At 45.0% G+C, this 21,865-nt stretch overlaps 1 protein-coding gene across 6 annotated transcripts in view; it reads right to left on the bottom strand.

Annotated features, from left to right (window-relative positions):
• RALBP1 (ralA binding protein 1) overlaps nucleotides 1–21,865 on the bottom strand; it is a 130,973-nt gene that overhangs the window by 72,539 nt on the left and 36,569 nt on the right. For all 6 annotated transcript variants that reach the window (XM_085848873.1, XM_085848868.1, XM_085848872.1 and 3 more), the window contains exon 4: nucleotides 11,827–12,094. In XM_085848873.1, the coding sequence (XP_085704999.1) occupies nucleotides 11,827–12,094 (268 nt within the window). The remainder of the gene's footprint in view (nucleotides 1–11,826; nucleotides 12,095–21,865) is intronic.

Here is a 21,865-nt window from a genome sequence, read left to right as displayed (position 1 = left end):
AATAAATGCGTGTGAAACAAACTGCTTCAGTAAATAACAAGAACAGTGCACTTTAAAGTATCAGTCAATATTTTGTGTGTGCGCCCTTTGTCTTCTTGAGTGCCATCATTCTTTTACCCACCCTTCCTGTATACGACAAAAGCACACTTGCAGGAATATTGTGCCAAATATCCTGTAGTACATGCCACAGTTCTCTGAGGTTAGTTGAGTTCCTCTTGTTTTTCTCTGTTTCCAGGCAATCCTATATGGCCTCGATGGAACTCATGTCTGGACTCTGGGGTGGCCATGCTAATACTTGGAGCACACCAGCTGTAACCTTGTTCTCCAAATACTGTTTTACTATGTTGGAAGTGTGTTTTGGATTATTATCTTGTGGGAAAATGAATCCTCTTCTGATTAATTTCACGATTCCCAAAGGGAACTGCATGGTGCTGCAGTGTCTGTCATCGACGTCGTCGTCGTCATGGTAGGTTTGAGCAGTCATACTTGACAGATCTCAGGGTTTTCCGTCACCAAGTTGCAATCATCTCTCCTTCCTTCATCTCCTCTTCTCTTCTCCTCCGCATTCTTGATGCATGTCTGCTCGAACTCTTTCACGTGGTCAGTGTCGTAACTTCGCCACTTCCCACGATCAAGGGCAATTTTCTTCCATCCAATCATGTTGATCTTGTGCTGTTTTGAGGTTAGCTTTGAGCGAGTCTTTGTATCATGTTTTTTGAGGGGGTGCCAATTGATCTTTTGCCTTCTGCAAGCTTGCCGAAGAACAGCATTTTGGGCAGACCTCCTTCTTCACTAGGTGCCCTGCCCAGCACAGTTGAGTTCAGATGAGGTAAGTTTCAATTCCGTCCAAACCGCATCAGAACAGGACTTCTGTGTTCAGGACTTTGTCTTGCCAGCGAATGTTCAAAATTCTCTGCAAGCATCTCAAGTGGAAGCTGTCCAAGTTCTGCACATTGTGACAGTCGAGCATCCAGGTCTCACAGCCGTATCAGCAAGGTGGACATATTGACTGAACGCAAGATGCTGATCTTTGTGGTGAGTGACACGTCATGGGTGGACCACAGCCATTGGATAAACTGGTCAAATGCAACACTCGCTTTACTGATGTGTGATGGAATTTTGGCATTGGTGGTACCATCGTTGCTGATGATGTTGACCAAGTAGCAGAACTTCTCCACAACTTTCAATGGCTGACAGTTGATTGTGACCTGGGATTCCACGTATAGTGAATCCGGTTTCGGCTGGAAAAATACTTCAGTTTTCTTGAAGCTGACAGTCAAGCCGTATCAGTTGGCAGATCGACGAAGCCGTCCATCAGACGTTGCGCATTCTCTTCCATATAGGCGACAAGGGCACAATAGTCAGCAAACAAAAACTCTTTGATGGGAATCAGTTGGACTTTGGTCTTGGCTTTAAGGCAGCTCCAGTTAAAAATGCTGCCATCGTTATGGAAGTGGATGTTGGCTTCCTCGAGACCCGAGTCCTTCAGTGCGTCAATGATCATTTCGGAAATCACAATGCCGAAGAGAGTTGCTACTAAGACGCAACCTTGTTTAGTGCCGTTCGTGATGTCGAAAAGCTCGGATTCACCATTGTTGCCTCAGACTCTCACCTTCATACTGTCGTGAAACGATTACATGATGTTTATGAGCTTCTCTGGGCAACCGACACGTCACAATAATTTCCACAGGCCAATGTGGCTGACTGAATCAAATGCTTTTGTCAGATCAACAAGAGCGATGAACACATCCTTGTGTTGCTCGCAACACTTTTCCTGTATTTGTCACACTGCAAAAATCATGTCAGCTGTTCCACGTTTGTTCTAAAGCCACATTGGCTCTCTGGGTGAGTTTCCTCAGCAACTCAGATAGCCAATTGATGATAATGCGAGCAGGAATTTTCCCAGCTGTGGACAACAGTGCGAATTCCTCAGTGCTTGTTGTAGTTCGATAGGTCGCCTTTCCTCTTGTACAGTTGGACAATTGCGGCGTCTTTGAAACTTCTCGAACCAGATTCAGGTGAGCAACTTATGCAGTCGCAAAAGCAGATGGGGGTGGGGGGGGTCATGCTTGTACACTTCCGTCATATTCCGTTGGAATACCGTCAGCACTTCCGTTGGAATACTGTCAGCACCAGATACCTTGCCCGTGTTTAGTGGTTTCATCACACTGCGGATTTCATTTAGCGTTGCTAGTACATCTAGGTGTGACATCTCAGCTACCGGGTGGATGTCTTCTATTGCTGTGTCATCGATGTTGGATGGCTGGTTCCAAACCTTGCCGAAGTGTTTTGCCCACCTTTTCAGGATCAACGTTGGTTCCATGATAAGAGAACCACCGTCAGCAATTCATACCACCATAATCCCAATGAAACTGGGACTGTACATGGCTTGTGCGTCTTGTGATCAGCAGCTTCTATGAGCATACGGGTTCTGTTGATCCACCAGTCTACTTTCAGTTGGCAACATTTCTTCTGTGCTGTGCTTCTGGCCAATGCATATTCGTTCTCCCTCAACAAATTATATTTGTCGCATGCATGGGAAACATGCTTGTGGTGCAAGTCATCCAGCATGGGAAGAAGAAGTGGAGAGTTTTCGGTTTTTTTTCAGTCACGATGTTTCAGCTACAAAACGTTCAGCTTCGGGTTTGTTAATGTCACTGGTTCCATGCTTTAAGTGCAATGTGGAGAGGTGTTTTAGCAACGATCAGACGATGATTGGACAATGCAATGGACTGCTCAACAGCTCTGGTCAGATGGATGTCATGTCGATCACACTGGCACACATTGTTGTTGATCTTGTGCTGTTTTGAGGTTAGCTTTGAGCGGGTGGATGTAGTCTATTAGGTGCCCATGCTTTGACTGCATCCACAATGTTTTCAACTGGTTTGTCTGCTGGAATATCATGTTTGTGATGGTGAGCTTGCTCACGGCGCAAAAACTTGAAGGCGAACCCAAACGCAATTTTCTTTTCTGAAAACCATTGAGAATTATTAATCACGGTCTAAGTTGAAGGGGAAAAAAATTTGAATTTTTTTTGCCAATCACAGTGTCGGAAAACAACCCGAGTGTCAATTTTCGATTTCACCAGTGATGTCACATCTAGAATCATTATTGATCTGATTGGTGGTTTTACATAGAGAAACAGTGCAGGTCGAGCTCGGATTCCGATTCCACCTTCATTGGCGACTGATGGTTCTCAGAATGTTGAAAGTGATCAGTGGGATTTTAACGAAACGACTGGAGCCAAAATTAGTGATTGAAACGCTTTCGGGGGAATTGTGGAGCTATATCATTTCAAGCCTTGTGTGAGCAATTCAGACAAAGGGGGAGGTCATGAGCTCAGGTCTGGAAGCCCAGAACGAGAATACAGCACATGACAGATGCAGAAGTGTGGCCGAAATGAGGCCAAATTGGCCTTTTGCTCGCCCTCAATGCTGTGCGCCATGTTATGGTGCTTGGAGACCGTGGCCAGGATAGGTCTGGATTATCTTCCAAAGTTGTATCTGCTTGTACTTTTGTTAGCGTCACATTGGTTTAAACAAGTTTCTTACCCCAAAATCTGAGATACAACCCCAAACAGTCACAGAGGTTCCCAGTGTTTAATAGTAGACTGCAATAATTGCATGTCGTAGCGTTCGCCATGTTTTCTACATATGAACTGACGTCTCTTAGATCCAAAAAATTAAAACTTTGATTCATCAGACCAGGGTACCAGATTCCAGGGTTTAGTCACTAAATCTTGGTGTTGCCTCACGAATATCAGTCTTTTCACCTTGTTCTGTGGTCTCAGCAGTGGTTTCTTTGCTGTAATTCTGCCATGGCGACCTGCTGCAATCAGCCTTCTGGAAACAGTGCTGGGTGAGATGTTAATGTTCAGGCCTGCTCCCATTTCATTTGTCAGCTGCCAACTTGATTTTCTTTAATCGGACAGATTGATATAATTAAAGTGCTTGGCTTGCCTTTAAGAGGTTCTTCTATATCTTCCTGGCCTTTTCTTATCTTGTACCAAGGCAGTTTCTTTCAGGTGTCAACGCAAAGTGTGCCTCACACCATTTTGTTTTTCTATACCTTGTCGAGGCTCGTATGAGAGCCAACACACAGCGCACATCAAAGGGGGCATGAGACAGGAGGGGAGGGAGTAGGAAGGACAAAATAGTGGGGAACAGAGACATTTGGAGATCTGTGGAAGGGAGAGGGATGGGACGGGGAACATGGGGAATAGAAGATGGACATTACAGGGACTTTCAGGAAGGAAAGCAGGGAATTTGAAGGAGGTGGGCTTGGGTGGATTATCGGGGGTAGAAAAGATCGAGGATTTGGATGGGGGATGATAAGAGGTGGTGGTGAACAGCTATTTTGAAGGCCTGGAGGGAAGAATGGGAATGAATAGAGTGAGGGAGTTTATTCCAAAGGCGGGAAAAAAAAAAGAGTGAAGATGAGCAGTGATTCGTGATTTTGGTAGTTTTACCAGAAGGGGGTTGTTGGCAGACCTTGAGCACCCTGCGGAAATGTGGTGGGGACAAATCGCAGAGAGAGGGGGGCGAGGCTGGAGAGGAGACGGTAGAAGAGAAAAAGACCACCGACCAACCTGCGGTGATTGAGTGAGAGGCCCAAAGACTCAGCCTCATTGCGGGAGATGCCAATGATCCGAAATGCCTTGGTTTTTACAGCGTGAAGCCGAGAAAGGTGGGAGGCAGGAGCACCAGCCCAGATGGGAGAGCAGTCCTCAATCAGGCTGCGGACAAAAGCTTTGTAAGTGGTCAGGAGCTCAGGTGGGCCGAGGAAGGACCTTGCATGACGGAGGATTCCCAGTCGGCGACTGGCTTTGGAGGCGAGGTTTGGAATGTGGCTTTCCCAGGAAAGGTCAAGGCAGATAGTGAGACCCAGAAGCATGAAAGAAAGGACTACTTCCAGAGGATTGTTGAGAAAGTGCATTGGGGGGGGGGGCGTGGGGGGGGGTTCTAAACGGTCCTTTCAAAGAGACATAGTGAGAGTGTGAGGTTTGTCCGGATTGAAAGACATGTTCCACATGTTGGACCAGCTTGTGATTTTATCCAGATCAGCAGTGAGCGAAGAAGCGGGTGGTTGCCGGTCTGAGGGATGACCGATGGTACGGCAGAGGGTGGACTCATCAGCAAAGAGATATAGAGGATTTTCCAGAGAGTAGGAGAGATCATTGATGAAAACCAGAAAAAGAACAGGGCCCAGAACGCTACCTTGAGGAACTCCAGCCTGCACAGGAAGAGGGGATGAAAGAACTCCATTTAGGGCCAAACGTTGACAGCGACAGGAGAGGAAGTCTGCGAGCCATGAGTGGAGATGGCCTTGGATACCATTGGAAGAGAGTTTGGTGAGCAGGGCAGGGTGCCAGACTGTGTCAAAAGCACATGATATATCCAGGGATACGGCTCGGATTTCCTGTCTGGCATTGAGGGCTTCCATCCATTGTTGGGAGAGCAGAAGCAGCATATCCAGGGTAGAGTGACCTGGTCTGAAACCAAATTGATGATCAGAAATCAAGCCATTGGAGAAGAGGAAGGATTTGATGTCTCAAGCAATGATGGATTCCATAACCTTGCTGATGATTGGGAGAAGGCTGATTGGTCTGTAGTTGCAGGGATCTGTTTTTGCACCTTTTTTGTGCAGTGCAGTGATGTTTGCTGATTTCCAAGCAGATGGCAGATGGCCTTGAGCAATTGAGAGGGTGAATAGAACAGAGAGAGGGTGAGCAAGAGCAGAAGAGCAGGCTTTGAGGACACATGGGCTGATGCCGTCTGAACCGGTTGCAGAATCTGAGTTGAGGTTTGACAGCAAGCTCTCCACCTTGTCAGAAGAAAAGGACACAGAGTCCAGAGAGAGTTGGGTGCGACTGGGTAAGGTGGGTTGAGAAAGTGATGGGTTTTGGACACAAGATTTAGCTGCAAACACCGAGTTTAGGCATTCAGCTTTTTCACGTGCGGTATCAGCAGTGCTGCCATTTGAGGTAAGGGAGGGGATGGAGGGGGAACATACACCAGAAACAGATTTGATTAGACACCACCAGGATTTTGAGGAGGGAGAGAGGTTTGAGAGTTCAGATTTGAGATGAGAAAATGTTGTTTTCTGGCTCTCCAGAGGGTAGATACACACTTGTTCCGAGCTTTATGGAAGGAACTGAGATTGCCCTCAGTTGGGTTTGCTTTCCATGAGGCAAAGGCATGTTGTTTCAAAACAACTGCCTCACCACAAGCTTCAGTGAACCAAGGGCGGGAGGAAGGGTAGGACAACTGAAGACGAGAGGGGATAAATCTGTGCATGAGGGAGAGCAAGTTTCTTTGAAAGAATTCCCAGGATGAGTTGTTGTTGGAGAAAGTAGAGACAGGAGACCAGGAGACCTCCTTCACTTGCTGTGATTTTTACCCTGAAGAGTGCAGCACGAAAAGCTTCGGTCACTATTATGTCGCGTTTGTTTGTATCCATATTAAGGTTCTGTAGTACCAAACATCTGTTTATCCAATCAAATTGTAGAGACATCTCAAGGATTATCAAAGGAAATTGGATGCACCTGAGCTCAATTTGGAGTGTCATCCCAAAGGGGTTGAATCCTTAAGAATATGCAAAAAAAAGCTCCCTTTCAATTGTGTTCAAATAATAATAATAATAATAATAATAATAATAATAATAATAAAATAACTTGTAGAAAAGAAATTATGACCGCTTGCCCGAGATGCAGATAATGAAATGCTGGACAAGTGAGTTTTTGCACGAATTTGTCTCGAGCAAAACACACACCGAGTGCAAACACCTTCAACGTGAGGGTTGTACTCGGTAATTCTGAGTCGTGGAAAATTTATTTTATGCTTCTCTTTTTTATTGGTAAATTTATTATATTTTTCCATCCCCATTTCAGGATCGGTGGAAATATTTGACAGATGTACACGGCAAACCATGTTGAGCAACTACCCTCCGTGATCATCAATTAATAAAGCGGGGTCATCACACTGAAAACACGAACATTTAACCGAGCAAGGTTAATAGTACGTGTAATTCCTGTGATAAATGATACTGAATGTGGGAAGAAAACAGCGTACAAGTTGGCAGATCTGGCTCCTCTGGGAAAAGTACAGAATTAAATTGCATTTCAAAGGGTGCTGCACACAGCTGACATTGAGCTTTTGCCAAATATGCTCGAAATTTAGTTTACCTTCTTCAAAAATATAATCAGGTTATGGGGATGGCAGGAGTGTCGAGGTGGTGCAATCGCCTTTGAGCTGTCGAATTTGGATGATATCCAGACATTTGTTTTTACCCTTTCGATACAACATTGCAGCTCTTTGAAGAGTGAGGTAATAGAGAATAAAAGGCAACAAAGCAACAGTTGGGGTGGTGGAGGGAGCACAATTTGACTCAACAAGTGGAGGAATAAATGAACACGGGGGGGGGGGCGTGGGGGGGAGAGACAGAGACAGACAGAGACAAACAGTAGCCTGGAAGTAAGAGGGTTGCTACTGAGGACAAGGATTAGAGGATAATGTGAATGGCAGTGCACTACTTACTTGAAACCATGGAAGAAAGAGTGGGATATTACAACTGCAAGGAGGGCAGTTCCATTAAACAAAACTAGAAGGGCACTCGGAGCATATACCTCCACCACATAATGCCTCATCGACGAGAGCATATCTGGCCCAATACATTTTTGAAATATCGTGCTATACAGTACTATATCGTTTTTGGCCCGATCTCACAATGGCGAAGAATCACTTTCAAAATTCTAATAGTCGGATCCGGATCCGGATCTTCACCAAAATCGAATAAATTCTTCTTTGTCACACACCCAACCTGTGCAGTACTACGAACTCTTTTTAAACCGCCTAAAACCTCCCCGAGCACTCCCAGAGAACGATCACCCGTTTTCAAATATTTCCATCCAGAGGTTTATGAGTGCATTCAAGTCAAACACACAAATAAACCAACAAAAACAAACAGTCAGACACTTCTCATGTTATATACGAGCAGAGGTACCCACAACTTTTGCAGAAGGAATTTAGAGTTTTGCAAAAGAGAGCCAGGTATTATGTCCAATTCCAATGCATTAATCCCAAATAATTTAACAGGCAATGCTATAATAATAATTAATGCAACAATTCATATAATATATACAATATTTAAGAAAAAAATTAGGCAAAACAGGCAATAATATAATACAATAAGGCAATACTCCACAATAATGACTCCTGCAGTACCTCTGGATAGACAACATTTCGAGTCTGATTCTTGGGTGCCAGAATTGTGAGCTTGGCGATGCTGTATAGATAGAAGATGATTTGTAACACTGCCCACCACTGAGTGGCGCTACACGACACACATTTACAATGAAAGAATTGGGGTCTTCCCGCCACCCTGAACCCCCTACCCTGTAGGTTTGAAATGTTTTCTTGCATCTCCATTTGCCAAAAGGATTCCAACGGTACGCAATGGGGTTGCTACCCGTGGGGCCAATTATATTGATGGATAGACAGACAGAAAGAAAATACAACGAATATATAATGGTGGGGCACCAGCCCACAGTGCTCTTTTTGCTGTAACTTTGAGCAGTACTCCATTAAGGTATGGATAAAAGCATTGCAGGCTGTGATTTCTAATTTTTCAAGGAATGACTTGGGAAGACAGATTGTGCCCCATCTCTGGCTGGCTTTGGAAGCCAGCTTTGCTATATGGTCAGGTGGCGAAAGGTCATGCATTATGGTGAGGCATACAAGTTCACGAAACTGAATCTCTTCTGGTGGCTGATCATAAAAATGGATATGAAGGTTCGTTTGATGCTCCTGTTGGAGTGCCAGTCTGGTACTTACCAGAGTTAAGAGACGTTGAGAATCAGCATGAGACTTGCCAGAATCGATCTTTCAGAAAATCATCAAATATATTCCAGATCAGCAGAGAGTGGATGTAGCTACTGTGTGCAACTGTGCATTTCAGTGGGATGTAAGTACTATACAATACATGGTGGAGTCATCAAAAAAAGAAGGATCTGTTTTTGCACCCTTCATGTGGACAGGAATTAACTCTGCTGACTTCCAGGCAGACAAAAGGCAACTGAAGGAAAATGGACAGGCTGAAGAGAACAGAAAAAGCAGCAAGAGGAACAGATCAGGGTTTAAGAAAATGGGCACTGATACCATTTGGGCCTGTCGCCAAGGCAGGGTTGAGGGTGGACATAACTTTGCATCATTTGCACCCAATAAGGTTGATAAAGTGCAGTAGACAGTGTACGAGGTGGTAATATTGCGAGAGAATGGGATGGGTCGGGTGCACGAGATTTGGAGGCAAACAGGGAGTTGAGACATCATGCCCGATAAATTGAGCAGAGTCTGTGGTGATAAAGTTTGAGGTGAGGAAGGTGGGGGGGGGTAGCATACACAATAGATAGTCATCATGGTACCTTGTGAAGTCCGAGGATGGAGACCATTTGGAGATTTCATCCCTGAGATTTGCAAGATGATGTTTTATGGGTTGCCTAAGGAAGGGCACACTGATTGCAAGCCTTAAGTGTACTAAAGCTACTCTCATTTGGATTCCTTTCCATGTGGAGAAAAGCAAGCTGGAATAAATGAATAATTAGTTATTGAAGCTGTAGTTACATTTTTGAAATATGCTATACAGTACTCCATTATTTGTGGCCCTGTCTCTCAGTGGTGAAGAATGACTGAAAATTAAATAACCAAAATCGAATCAATTCTTCCTTGTCACACACCGAACCTGCCCACCACATTTCATCCGAATCCATCTACAATTTTTTTTAGATATCTTGCACACAAACAGACAGATAGAGGGGGTGAAAACATAACCTCCTTCCACCTTCAGTGGTGAGGGTAAAAAGCTTTAACTGGTGTTTGGAAGGCAAATGGTTTGTTTACTCCCCTTCAGTAGAAAATGACACATGAGTACCTTCTTGGACGGACCTCATTTGAATAAAACGTTAGATCATGAACATTTTAACCCTGACCAGGAATCACAGCACCATGAGCTATGTGTTCAGATGAGAAAACAATATGGACAAACATTTGAAGGTACTATGGCCAAGTTCTAAATTTCCTGCATACAAAACCGTCTCGTTTGAGGCCTTCCTGGTCATCATACGGCCCAAAGAACTGCATACACGGTTGTAGGACACTTTATGACAACTCGACTGAAATTAACAATTGCGTCAGGTAAAATGAGAGAACAGCATATATCATTTGTGATAAGGATCTAGTATGAAGGTGGAAGAGATGGACCCCAAAGGTGACAAGATTATAAAAAATTTTTTTAATAAATAAAAAATAACGAACAGCACTTGGTGGAGCATGGCACAGTCTCACCTCTCACACTCATTCTGAACAAAAATACCATCGGTAACTGAACACGCTGCTGTTATGGCCCATATACCCGTATCATCCACGCACCCTATTATGTCACATACAGTACATTGCCATTATCCGTAGCTTTGTTGATTATCAGGATATTTAATGACCACTTTTGTGCACATTAAGGCCAAATTGCATCAAAGAAGATTAATATGAAAAAATATTCAAAACATATTCCTCGTGGCTCATCCATCATGTACTTTACATGTATGAAATTTTACATCGATCTATTAAGCAGCTTTGGAGAAGAAGATTTTTAAAAATGTTTTTATTTTCAATCCAATATGGCTGCCAGACCATGTGACCGATGAGGTCACAAGTTAAATTATTTATTCATCAATTCACATCGGGTCGTCGAGAAGACCTAATAGGTCGTATGACAGAAGAAATGTATGAAGTCTCAGATTTTTTTTGAATAAGGATTTTGATTCAACCAATTACGTGTGGAATACCACTTCACCGATGTCATCATCACCCTTTGTACCCCATTGGGGGTGGGGGTTGATGACGTATTCCAAGTTTCAAATTTTTTTGTTGCAAGGTTTTGGAGATGATGAACAATTTTTTTCCCCATTAATCCAGTACGACTGCCATACCATGCGACCAATAACCTCAGAGTTATCAACAAAATATTCTCCACGTGGAGTCCCTCCTCTGTTTGTAGTTTCACATCGATCGGACAAGCGGTTTCAGAGAAAACTGTTTCTTGAAAGTAAAAATATATAGACGTGAACGCTGCACGCACACACACCGCATGCACGCACACACACACACACACCGATGGGTCATGCATCCCCTTGAGGGCGAGACTAAAAATAGATTAAAAAAAAATCAATGAGCTTACTGACAGTAGGATAACAAAGGTAGAGGTTGGATCAGCAGATTCACATAATTAAGCATTAATCGGGTAGTACTAAATACTGTAGTTTCATTTTGTAATTAATAGCAGCAGAAAGCAATGCATTTTGCAAAGCTCAGCAGCATCCTTGACATTTGCATGTCCTCGTGCGCAACTTGCATCCTCTTCCCTGCTTTCTGCTGGGCTTGGGTTGTCGAAGCCGATTGCCCATATTTCACAAACCACAAATGAAGTCCACCCCAAATGGTTATTACCCCAGTACACTGGTACTCATTTCGTAGACCTCGGAAGGATCACAGGCTGAGTCAACCTCACCTGGTGTTAATATAACTGATGACAGTGGCTTAAACTTGAGACCCGAATATTTTAAGCCAGCCACCTTAATCACTCAGCCAACACCAGGGTTAAGAATATTAAAAGAATAGTGTCACTTTTGTGTTCCTTCAAATTTAAATAAAATTCTAATTCAGTGACCGATGTGAAGCTGTAAGAAGACAATGAAAAGCAAACTTTGTTGAAGCAGTTTCAATCTGCCCATTGTCAGACTACAGTTTAGTCATCACAGCGACAAGTAAAATACCTCACCTGAAACTCTGTAGATCCCTTCACACCGAAGTCCATTCCTTTCCACAAAGTCAATGCATTCACGACACACGGCAGGCAGTGGTATTCCATCACATAATGCAGTACGCATCACAGCTTCCTCCAAGGTGGCACCGAAGATAGGACGGCGGCGAGGCCTAACGACCTCTTCCTCCTGCGGCCACTCACATTCTTCTGCACTCAAGGAAACTTTTTTCTTCTTCTTTTTGGGCTTCTCTTTTTTAAGTTGTTTGACCACATCAACAGGAGTCTGCGACAAACCCATGTGGTTGTTCAGCAAGGTTCCTCAACATCAGATTGTGAACACAAAGCTCATGTTATAATGCTCGTAGGAGGAGCATAAAAAACAATTTAGCCATAAATTACTGTATGGGTGGGAAGGGGACAAGTGAGTTGCACCTTAAAACTCCTTAGATAAGTGCAGGAGCTTAATTTTTAAGTTAAACCACTGATAACATATTACACTTATTTTGTAAATTTTCAAACAAATAATTTACTCCTGAAGTGATTTTGGGTTCATTTGGGAAAGGGTTTGAATACTTATGCAACTAAGAATCATCTGATATTCTCTGTTCAGGTCAGGTCAGGTCAGGTATGGGAGCATGTGCCAGAACAGCACGTCGCTGCGTCCACTTTCCGCCGGTACTCCAGGGGCCTCCGTCTGGCCATCCCCCAGGCAGATGCCAGGCCCATCCTCATCTCCTTGAGATGATGGTCAACCTGTTGCAACCATGAGGCACGTGGTCAACCCACTGGCCTCCTCTACTCATGAGACTCCCTCGCTGAGAGAATCTGGTGAGCAGGATCAGAGTCAGGAAAACGAGCCACACGTCCATACAGCCGCAACTGACGCTCACGGACTATGCAGGTAACAAATCTCATCCGAGTCTCTCTCAGCAACCGCTCGTTGGACACAAAATCCGACCAGCGATAGCCAAGGATTCTCCGAAGAGACCTGGTACCAAAGGAATTAAGTCTCCGTCTCAGATCCTTGGTCAGAGTCCAAGTCTCGCACCCATAGAGCAAGACTGGAAGTACCAAGGACCTGAAGACTCGGACTTTCGTCCTCCCGCACAGGTACCGGCAGCGCCACACCCCATGATCCAGTGAATCCATGACTCCCCAGGCCCGACCCAGACGTCTATTGACCTCTGACTCGCAGCCAGCAGAGACATGAATATCACTGCCAAGGTAAGTGAATCTCTCCACGACCTCAACATCCTCACCACAAACAGACACAGACAGGACAGCAGCATCCAAGATGTCACCGAAAGCCTGGATCTTAGTTTTGACCCAAGAAACCCGTAATCCCAACGGCTCCGACTCCTCATTCAGCACCTCGAGGGCCCCCAAGAGGATGTCTAAAGTCTCCGCAAAGATGACTGCATCATCTGCAAAGTCAAGGTCCGAGATCTTGACATTCCCAAATGACGCACCGCAACTTGATCTCTCCGACATCCTCCCTAGAATCCAGTCCATACAAGTGCTGAAAAGTGTGGGGGCAAGTACACATCCCTGACGAACTCCAGTAACAACTGGAAATAAGTCAGAGATGGTACCACCACACTTCACAGCACTCTCAGTACCAGAGTAGAGTTCAGACATCAGATCGATCAGTTTTGGTGGCACCCCACGAAGACCAAGAATCCTCCAGAGGACATCCCGATTCACTGAATCGAACGCTTTACAGAGATCAACATAGGCTGCAAGCAGCCCCTGCCGAAACTCTCGTCTGCGTTCGGTGAGGACACGAAGTGCAAGGATACGGTCAATCGTTGACCTCTTTGGTGTAAAGCCTGACTGCTCTGGACGCTGGTGCTCAAGCAGATGGTGGCGAACCCTATCGAGAATTATCCGAGCAAAGACCTTGCCCGGCACTGAGAGCAGCGTCACCCCTCGGTAGTTGTTGCAGTCTTGGCGATCACCCTTCCCTTTCCAGAGAGGGACAACAAGGCCCCTCTTCCAGTCAGTTGGGATGATGCCTGTGTTCCAGGCAGAGCACAAAACTGCATGCAACGACACGAGTGCAGCATTTCCACCAGCCTTGAGAAGTTCGGCATGGATGCCACAGATCCCTGGAGCTTTGCCCCGTTTCAACTGGTTCACCGCAGCCCGTGTTTCCACAAGCGTAGGTGGACCACAGTTGATTCGAGGGTAAGGAACAGGGATTGTAACACCCTTGACGTCCAACTCGACAGTTGGGGGATCAGCCTGGTACAACCGCTCAAAGTAACCGGCCCAGCGGGCCTTCACTTCAGACTCCTCTGTCAAGAGCCTACCACTCTCTGCTCGAACTGTAGTGCTCCGAGGGATGGGCTTGGATGAACGTAATGCGCGAATTCCCCTGTAAGCGGGACGAGAATCACCTGTCCACAGGTGATGCTCTACCCCCTCACAGATTCCTCGCACATAGGCCTCCTTGTCCACCCTCAGTGCACGTACAGTTTTACGCCTCAGCTCCCTGAACAGCTCAGCTCTGCCATTCAGCCTGGCCCTGCGACTCTGGTCAATGGTATCCAGTGTCCCTTGAGAGACAAAATTCTTCTTTGCCCTGCGGTGAGCTCCAAGGCATCCACCGGCAACATCAAGGACGGTGGTCTTGAAGGCGCTCCACAACTCTTCAGGACCCCCCAAAGTACCCAGACCCCCAAGTGTCCACTCAGCCTGTTCGCAAACTCCTCAGCTACTCTCTCATCCCTGAGCTTGGCAACATCCAGCCTCGGCTGGGATGGTACCATTCTCCAGGATTTAAGGTGCAGCTTTAGAGTTGCTACAACAAGCCTGTGGTCAGTATTGAGGAACTGAGCACTCCCGTAGACCCTGCAGTTCTGGATCATCCTCCAACGACCGTCAATGAGGACATGGTCAATCTCCTTTGCCACACCACCAGCGTTGGAATACCAAGTCCAGCGATGAGCTTGTGGGCGCTGAAACCATGAACCAGCCACCCTAAGTCCATGACTTCTTGCAAAGTCAAGGAACTTAGTGCCATTCTGGTTCATAGTTCCTGACCCATGGGGACCAACACACACCTCATAACCATCCCTATCAGTTCCAGTCGATGCATTGAAATCCCCCAAGACTAGAAGTGTATCTCGTCTGGGGCACTGATCAACCACAGACTCGAGTGTGGCGTAGAATGCATCCTTCACGGTGAGATCACTCGCCTCAGTCGGAGCATAAACAGAGACCAGGGAAATGACACCTAAGGAGTGACGAATCCTTAATCTCATAATACGCTCGTTGACCGGTGTTACCTCAATTATCATTGGGGTCAGCTTATTGGACACAGCTACAGCAACTCCTTGGGTATGGTAACCATCAGAGCGACCAGACCAATAGTAGGTGTAACCACCCACCATTATCTCGCCGCAATCCGGTCTCCGAACCTCAGAGAGAGCTGCAATCCCGATGTCCAAACGCTTGAGCTCAGATGATAACAGAGACAGGTGATCATCCTCTCTTAGGGATAGGACATTCCAGGCACCCACCCGAAGGGACCGCCTCAGGTTAACCCAAGGAGACCGCCGTCTGGTGGACGACACCTCAGCACCACTCCGACACACTCTCCCGCAATCTGACCCAGGGATGTTACCCCGTGGTTTCCCTCCTATCAAAGATTGGGGGTCCCGAAGGCTTTGCCCCAATCCCGTCATCCGGTGAGCTGCCCTGCGAAGGGAAGCTGCACAGGAGGTACTCCCACGGAGTGGGTTTTCAGATTTTTTTGCGTTTTTGCGTTTTGCGGAATGAAGGGTTTTACGGTGGCCGGAGTGCAAATCCTGCCACCAACCTCCTAATAAGAAGTGACCCAACTGCAGGAGGACGTCCGCAGACACAGTTGGGCACTAGATATGGATGGCCGTTGGCTCACAAGGAGCTCCTCCGCCCTTTGACAGGTTTTGTTTTTAATCCTGCTGGGTGTCCATATCCAAACACCCTCCTCACCAGAAAACCTGGTGGGGGAGACGGTTTAGTCGCCGACAACCCGACCATGGAACAGGTTAGTACAGGTTTACATGGTACCTGAAGCAGGTCACAGATCGAACCTGACCTGACAAAAATTCTCTGTTGATCTAACTTATTCACATTTTATCTCCATATTTTAGCTTTATCACTTTGGAGTAGTTTGTGAAGACACTTATATAATTAAGTTTGATTTGACAGCATCATGAAATAACCTCAGGTGGCATAAAAATGTGAAAATATGAGAGGGGGCAGGGGAATACTTTTGCAGGCCACTGTGTATGCACCCGTTGTTAATGATGCTGTGGTGTTGGTGATCGCTATGTTCAACCAATTAATGCCTGATGAGATGTGGGTGGGGCACATGGTATTGGATCAAATTTCCAGTATATACCTGTCTGTGAAGGAGTTTCTGGGATGAATTGAAGGTTGGGTGGCACTCTCCTGTTCATCCATGCATTTATAGGGTGTATTGTTAATGTTGTACTGTATTTTTCAGAGTGGTCAATTTGGCTAATTTTTCCATTTTTTTTTTCTTTCATTTACAGATGAGTTGATTTGGATAATAAGATGAAGCATTACTTCAGGGTAATGAATATTAACGAGCTGTTTTGTGCACATGAAATGAATTGCTTTGTGGGACGACCTTTTGGATAAATTAGAAATGTAAATAGTTTTCCAACATGTTTGTTTTCATATTGAGGTTCAATATTTAAAACAAGCTGCAGAATCAATTAGCACTATCTTAAACCTCTTAAATCACAAGATAAGTTGATTCTGAGTATATGTAAAGGCCCGGACTTCTGTGAAGAAAAAGTATTGACTTATACTGTCAGAACCCTGAGATTCGCGGTTCCGCAATTGGCTGACCCCACGTATCCACGGTTCATAAAATGTGACCTGCTTCTACATCCACAGCCCTGTGATTCATGTATTTGGGGTTTTAAAAAAATTTTTTTTTTTTGCATTTTGCATTTTTCCGTGGAATTTTTGATTTTCCCTTATGAATCACGAACTGCTGGGAACCTATCCCCCTTTTTCCCATTGAAACAATGTCACCAGTCGCGGCAATTTTGAGGAATTGTCAGGGTCCAACGATACACCGAAAAATAGGGTACTTAATGTGTTATATTGTGCAGTATATTCTTCACACGCCTGGACTTCTGTTTCCGGTTTCTTGGTGGTGAGTCTTCTCTTGGACAACCGAGTGCTCTGCTTCCAAAAAGCAAAGCAATCGTTCTGGATTCGACTGCACTAGCGTCGATTTTATGTCCTATGTTTGTGTCATCGTGAGCGCTCATTCCTGTGTATTATTCTAAATGCTCATTGTATTTATTTCGATCCTGCGTCTCAGGCTCGAATAGTTTTGTACCGATTCTTTTTTGTTTTCCAACCGTTTCTCAAAACCACGAGCCATGTCTCGATCCCATTATTCACCACCCGCACTTCACAATTCCTCCCTTATACCTTCTGTCTAAAAATAAAAAAAATTTAAACCAAAATAAAATCAACCTTTCTTAGTCTTAAATTTCGTTTATCTATACTGCTTTTTGTTAACCACGTGCTCGATAGGCTCTGCCTCCTTACCCACGTTTTGCTAAATTTTGTCCTCATTAAACCCGGCCCTTTCTAGCCTACTTCAAAACTATTCCTTTTTTCCTTCACAAAATGACCTAAAAATATAATAATTAAATGTCATTCATCCTCATTCCTCAACATTTATGACTCTTTTCATTCTTCTTCTTCCTCCCCTCTCATTCCATCAATATAAACCTTTTTAAACAGCATTTTAAAATGGTCAACATTCCCACATACTGACTTCGAAATTCCTTACTCCTATTCTACGTTCCATTCCCTCCTTCTCTCCTTCCCTGAATGACTCGAAAACGAATTCCTCATCCACCTTAGTGTTCATATAGTGCTGTTGCTGTGTCACTTCATTTTGCCACCTCTCGAGGACGTTGCTTCCGCTGGACACTTTTCATGAGAGCCTGTCTCCTCGTCATCCTATTTTGCTTTATTTACCTATTGCAATTTGGTCTAGTAACTGGTGAACATCTTGTAGCATAACTGTGATTCCATGTGGCTTGTTTGAAGAATCCTTTTCCTGTTGGGAAATGATTGTTCAGAGCATTGTTAAGAAAGGAGATAGGAGGGCTTGCCAAACTATCCTTTTGGAGAGAGATGGTGAGTGTGAGAGATCTGTCAGGATTAAGACATATTCCAAGTATTTGACCATCTTGTGATATTTTTCAAGATCTGAAGAGAGGGAATAGGATGCAGCCTGCCTGTCTGAAGGATGAGGGATGTCACGGCAGAGGGTGGAATCATCAGCAAATAGATGAAGATGATTTTCCAGACAAACAGTCAGAGTGATCATTGATGAAGTTCATGAATAGGACTGGGCTCAGAACACTGCATTGGGGCACTCTAGCCTTAACAGTGAGAGGAGATAAAAGGATTCTGTTGAGTGCCACACATTGGCTACTTGAGTAAAGGAAGTCAGTAAGCCATGCGTGGACTTGGCCTTGGATGCCATACGCAGAGTTTGGAGAGTAAGGGCAGGATGCCAGACTGCATCAAATACTCGAGATATGTCCAGAGAGATGACCCTGGCCCCATTTCTGACATTGAGGGCCTCTATCCATTGTTGGGTAAGTCAAAGCAGCATGTGCAAGATGGCCGAGTGACCTGGTCTGAAAGCAAATTGATGATTTGAGATGAGGTTGTTGGAGAAAAGGAAGGATTTCATGTCCACTGCGATGATGAATCACATGACCTTGCTGATGATTGGAAGTCAGCTGCTAGGTCTGTAGTTACCTTTGTATCACCGATGATGTCATCGTTATCACCCTATATACCCCATGGGGAGTTGATATATGCCAAGTTTAATATTTTATTTTTAGATGAGCGGTTTCAGAGATGTCTGAATTTTTCCTTTAATTCAATATGCCTGCCATACCATGTGACCTATGAAGTCAGTTATCAATAAAATATTCATTTTTGAAATGTCACGTACACAAAAATACATGGACAGATGATCGGTTGGTTGGAAGGAACTCATTTCAATGTCCCCGTTCCCCGACCTTTGCGGAGGAGCGGAGGATAAAAACAACAGCTTACGACAAGAAAAACATCCGAGCATAAAGTTATGATCACGAGTTAACTCTTGCTTATGACATGAATAAATTATTTGTTTGATTTAACAAATATGATGTCACACTAGTTTGGAACAATTTATCAGGACACGAGATTCTGCGAGGAAAGCAGAAGGGATTGAACTTAATCATTCTGTAGTTGACAGATTTTTTTTAAAGAATGCAAAATCTGGTTAGGCTGCTGGGCTGTATAGCTTGCCTGGACATATTTTAGCTTGTCTGGAATTAGAATTCCATATGAGGTATTGTCACCGTGTACCGTCCAGCCGTCTCCTTTTTCGACTTCTCCAGCCAATCCGCTGGGCTGATCTGGCTGAAATTTGGCAGCAAGGTTGGTCTCCCGACTTCCAACGGGGATTGCAAAGCTCGTTCTGGTCATGTGACTGAGTAGGTCAAAATGGCAGACTTAGTAAATGTCTTCCAAAATCTTCTTCTCCAGACCCACCAGTCAGAATGCCCCCAAATTTGGGTCACAGCATTAGGACAGGGCCCAGATGAGCTACAGGTCCAGTGGTCCTACTTTAAAATTTTTTTTTTTTTTAACCAGGAATTGGTGTTAGTGTTTCATTCACTGTTTCAGTGGTCATTGGACTCTCAAAGTGGTTCCAAAGTTGTGAAAGACTTTTGTCATTGTACCTCTACCTAAAAGACCAAAACCAATAAATTTCAATGACTACAGACCAGTGGTATTAACTTCTATACTTATTAAATGTTTGGAAAGGATTGTGAGAAACATTCTTGGGGAGCAAAAGAAGGAATGTGTGGATCCTTTTGAATTCACTTATCAGGAAAAGAGAGGTGTTGAAGATACAGTTATGCCCTTGTTACACAAAGAGTATGGACAATTTGAGAGAGCAGGATCTTATGCACGGGTTTTGTTTGGAGATTTTAAAATAGGATTTGATGATTATTCACTTATTTATTGATGGAGAAGTTGCAGGGAATGGTTGTGAATTCAAATTTGAATCGATTTTTTTTTGTATACGTTGTCAAGGCTTGTATGAGAGATAACACACAATGCACAGCAAGGAGGGCATGAGACAAGAGGGGCAAGAGAGGGAAGGACAAAATAGTGGGGAACAGAGACATTAGGAGATCTGTGGAAGGGAGAGGGATGGAGCGGGGAACACGGGGAATGTAAGATGGACATTACAGGGATTTTCAGGAAGGAAAGCAGGGAATTTGAAGGAGGTGGGTTTGGGGTGGATTGACGGGGGTAGAAAAGATCGAGGTTTTGGTTGGAGGAAGCTCAGAGGTGATGGCAAACGGCTGTTTTGAAGGCCTGGAGGGAAGAATGGATTGAGAAGAGTGTGGGAGTATATTCCAAAGGCAGGAAAAACGAGGAATAAAAGAGTGAAGATGAGAAGTAATTCGTGATTTTGGGGGGGGGGACAAAGCTGTTAGAGACCATCACCATGACATATCGCATTCGGCTCCATCACCATGACATATCGCAGACAGAGCAGGGGGGGGGGGCGAGACCAGAGAGGAGACAGGAGAAGACAGAAAGACAACCGACCCGCCTGCCCAAAGAGAGTGAGAGGCCCAAAGACAGCCTCACCGTGGGAGATGCCAATGATCCCAAATGCCTTGGTTTCCACAGTGTGAAGCCGAGAAAGGTGAGAGGCAGGATCACCAGCCCAGAGGGGAGAGCAGTACTCCATCAAACTGCGGACGAAAGCTTTGTATGTGGTCAGGAACTCAGGTGGGCCGAGGAAGGACTTTGCACGATGGAGGATTCCCAGTCGGCGACTGGCTTTGGAGGCCAGGTTGGAAATGTGGCTTTCCCAGGAAAGATCTTGGCAGATAGTGAGACCCAGAAGCTTGAATGAAAGGACTTGTTCCAGCAGATTGTTGAGAAAGTAGATGGGGGGGGGGGTGAGTTCCAAATGGTCCTTTCAGAGAGACATAGTGAGAGTATGAGATTTGACAGGATTGAAAGACATGTTCCACATGTTGGACCAGTTTGTGATTTTACCCAGATCTGCAGAGGGCGAAGAAGCTGCTGCTTGCTGCTCTGAGAGATGATAGATGGTATGGCAGAAGGTGGAGTCATCAGCAAAGAGATAAAGAGGATTTTCCAGAGTCAGAGAGATCATTGATGAAAACTAGAAAAAGAACAGCGCCCAGAACGCTGCCTTGAGGAACTCCAGACTGGACAGGAAGAGGGGATGAGAATCCCATTTCGGGCCACACGTTGGCTGTGACAGGAGTGGAAGTCTGCGAGCCATTAGTGGAGATGGCCTTTGATACCATAGAAAGAGAGAGTTTGGTGAGCAGGGCAGGGTGCCAGACTATCAAAAGCATGCGATATGTCGAGGGATATGGCTCCGATTTCATGTCTGACAGAGTACCTCCAACCAATTTTGGGAGAGCAAAAGCAGCATATTCAGGGTAGAGTGACTTGGTCTGAAACCAAATTGATGATCAGAAATCAATCCATTGGAGAAGAGGAAGGATTTAATGTCTGAAGTGATGATGGATTCCATAACGTGGCTGAAGATTGGGAGAAGGCTGATTGGTCTGTAGTTGCAGGGATCTGTTTTACATCTTTTTATGCAGGGCAGTAATGTTTGCTGATTTCCAAGCAGATGGCAGATGACCTTGAGCAAATGAGAGGGTGAATAGAACAGAGAGAGGGTGAGCAAGAGCAGAGGAACAGGTTTTTAGGACACGTGGGCTGATGCCGTCTGGACCGGTTGCAGAATCTGACGCGAGGTTTGACAGCAAGCTCTCCACTTTATCAGAAGAAAACAACAGAGTCCAGGGACAGTTGGATGCGACTTAGTCCGAGTGTTGGCCAGAAAAGCGTGCATTAAGGTCCGCACAATGTTTTTCTGCATTTTTGTGATCATCAGACCATCTGAATGAATATTCCGATTGATGCCACTCTGGCACCC

The sequence above is a fragment of the Eptatretus burgeri genome, chromosome 12 (assembly GCF_056783735.1).
Source record: "Eptatretus burgeri isolate ZD-2024b chromosome 12, Ebu_testis_v1, whole genome shotgun sequence".
NCBI classification, from domain to species: Eukaryota; Metazoa; Chordata; class Myxini; order Myxiniformes; family Myxinidae; genus Eptatretus; species Eptatretus burgeri.
Note: the sequence above shows the minus strand (reverse complement) of the source record. Positions and strands in the feature narration are given on the sequence as shown.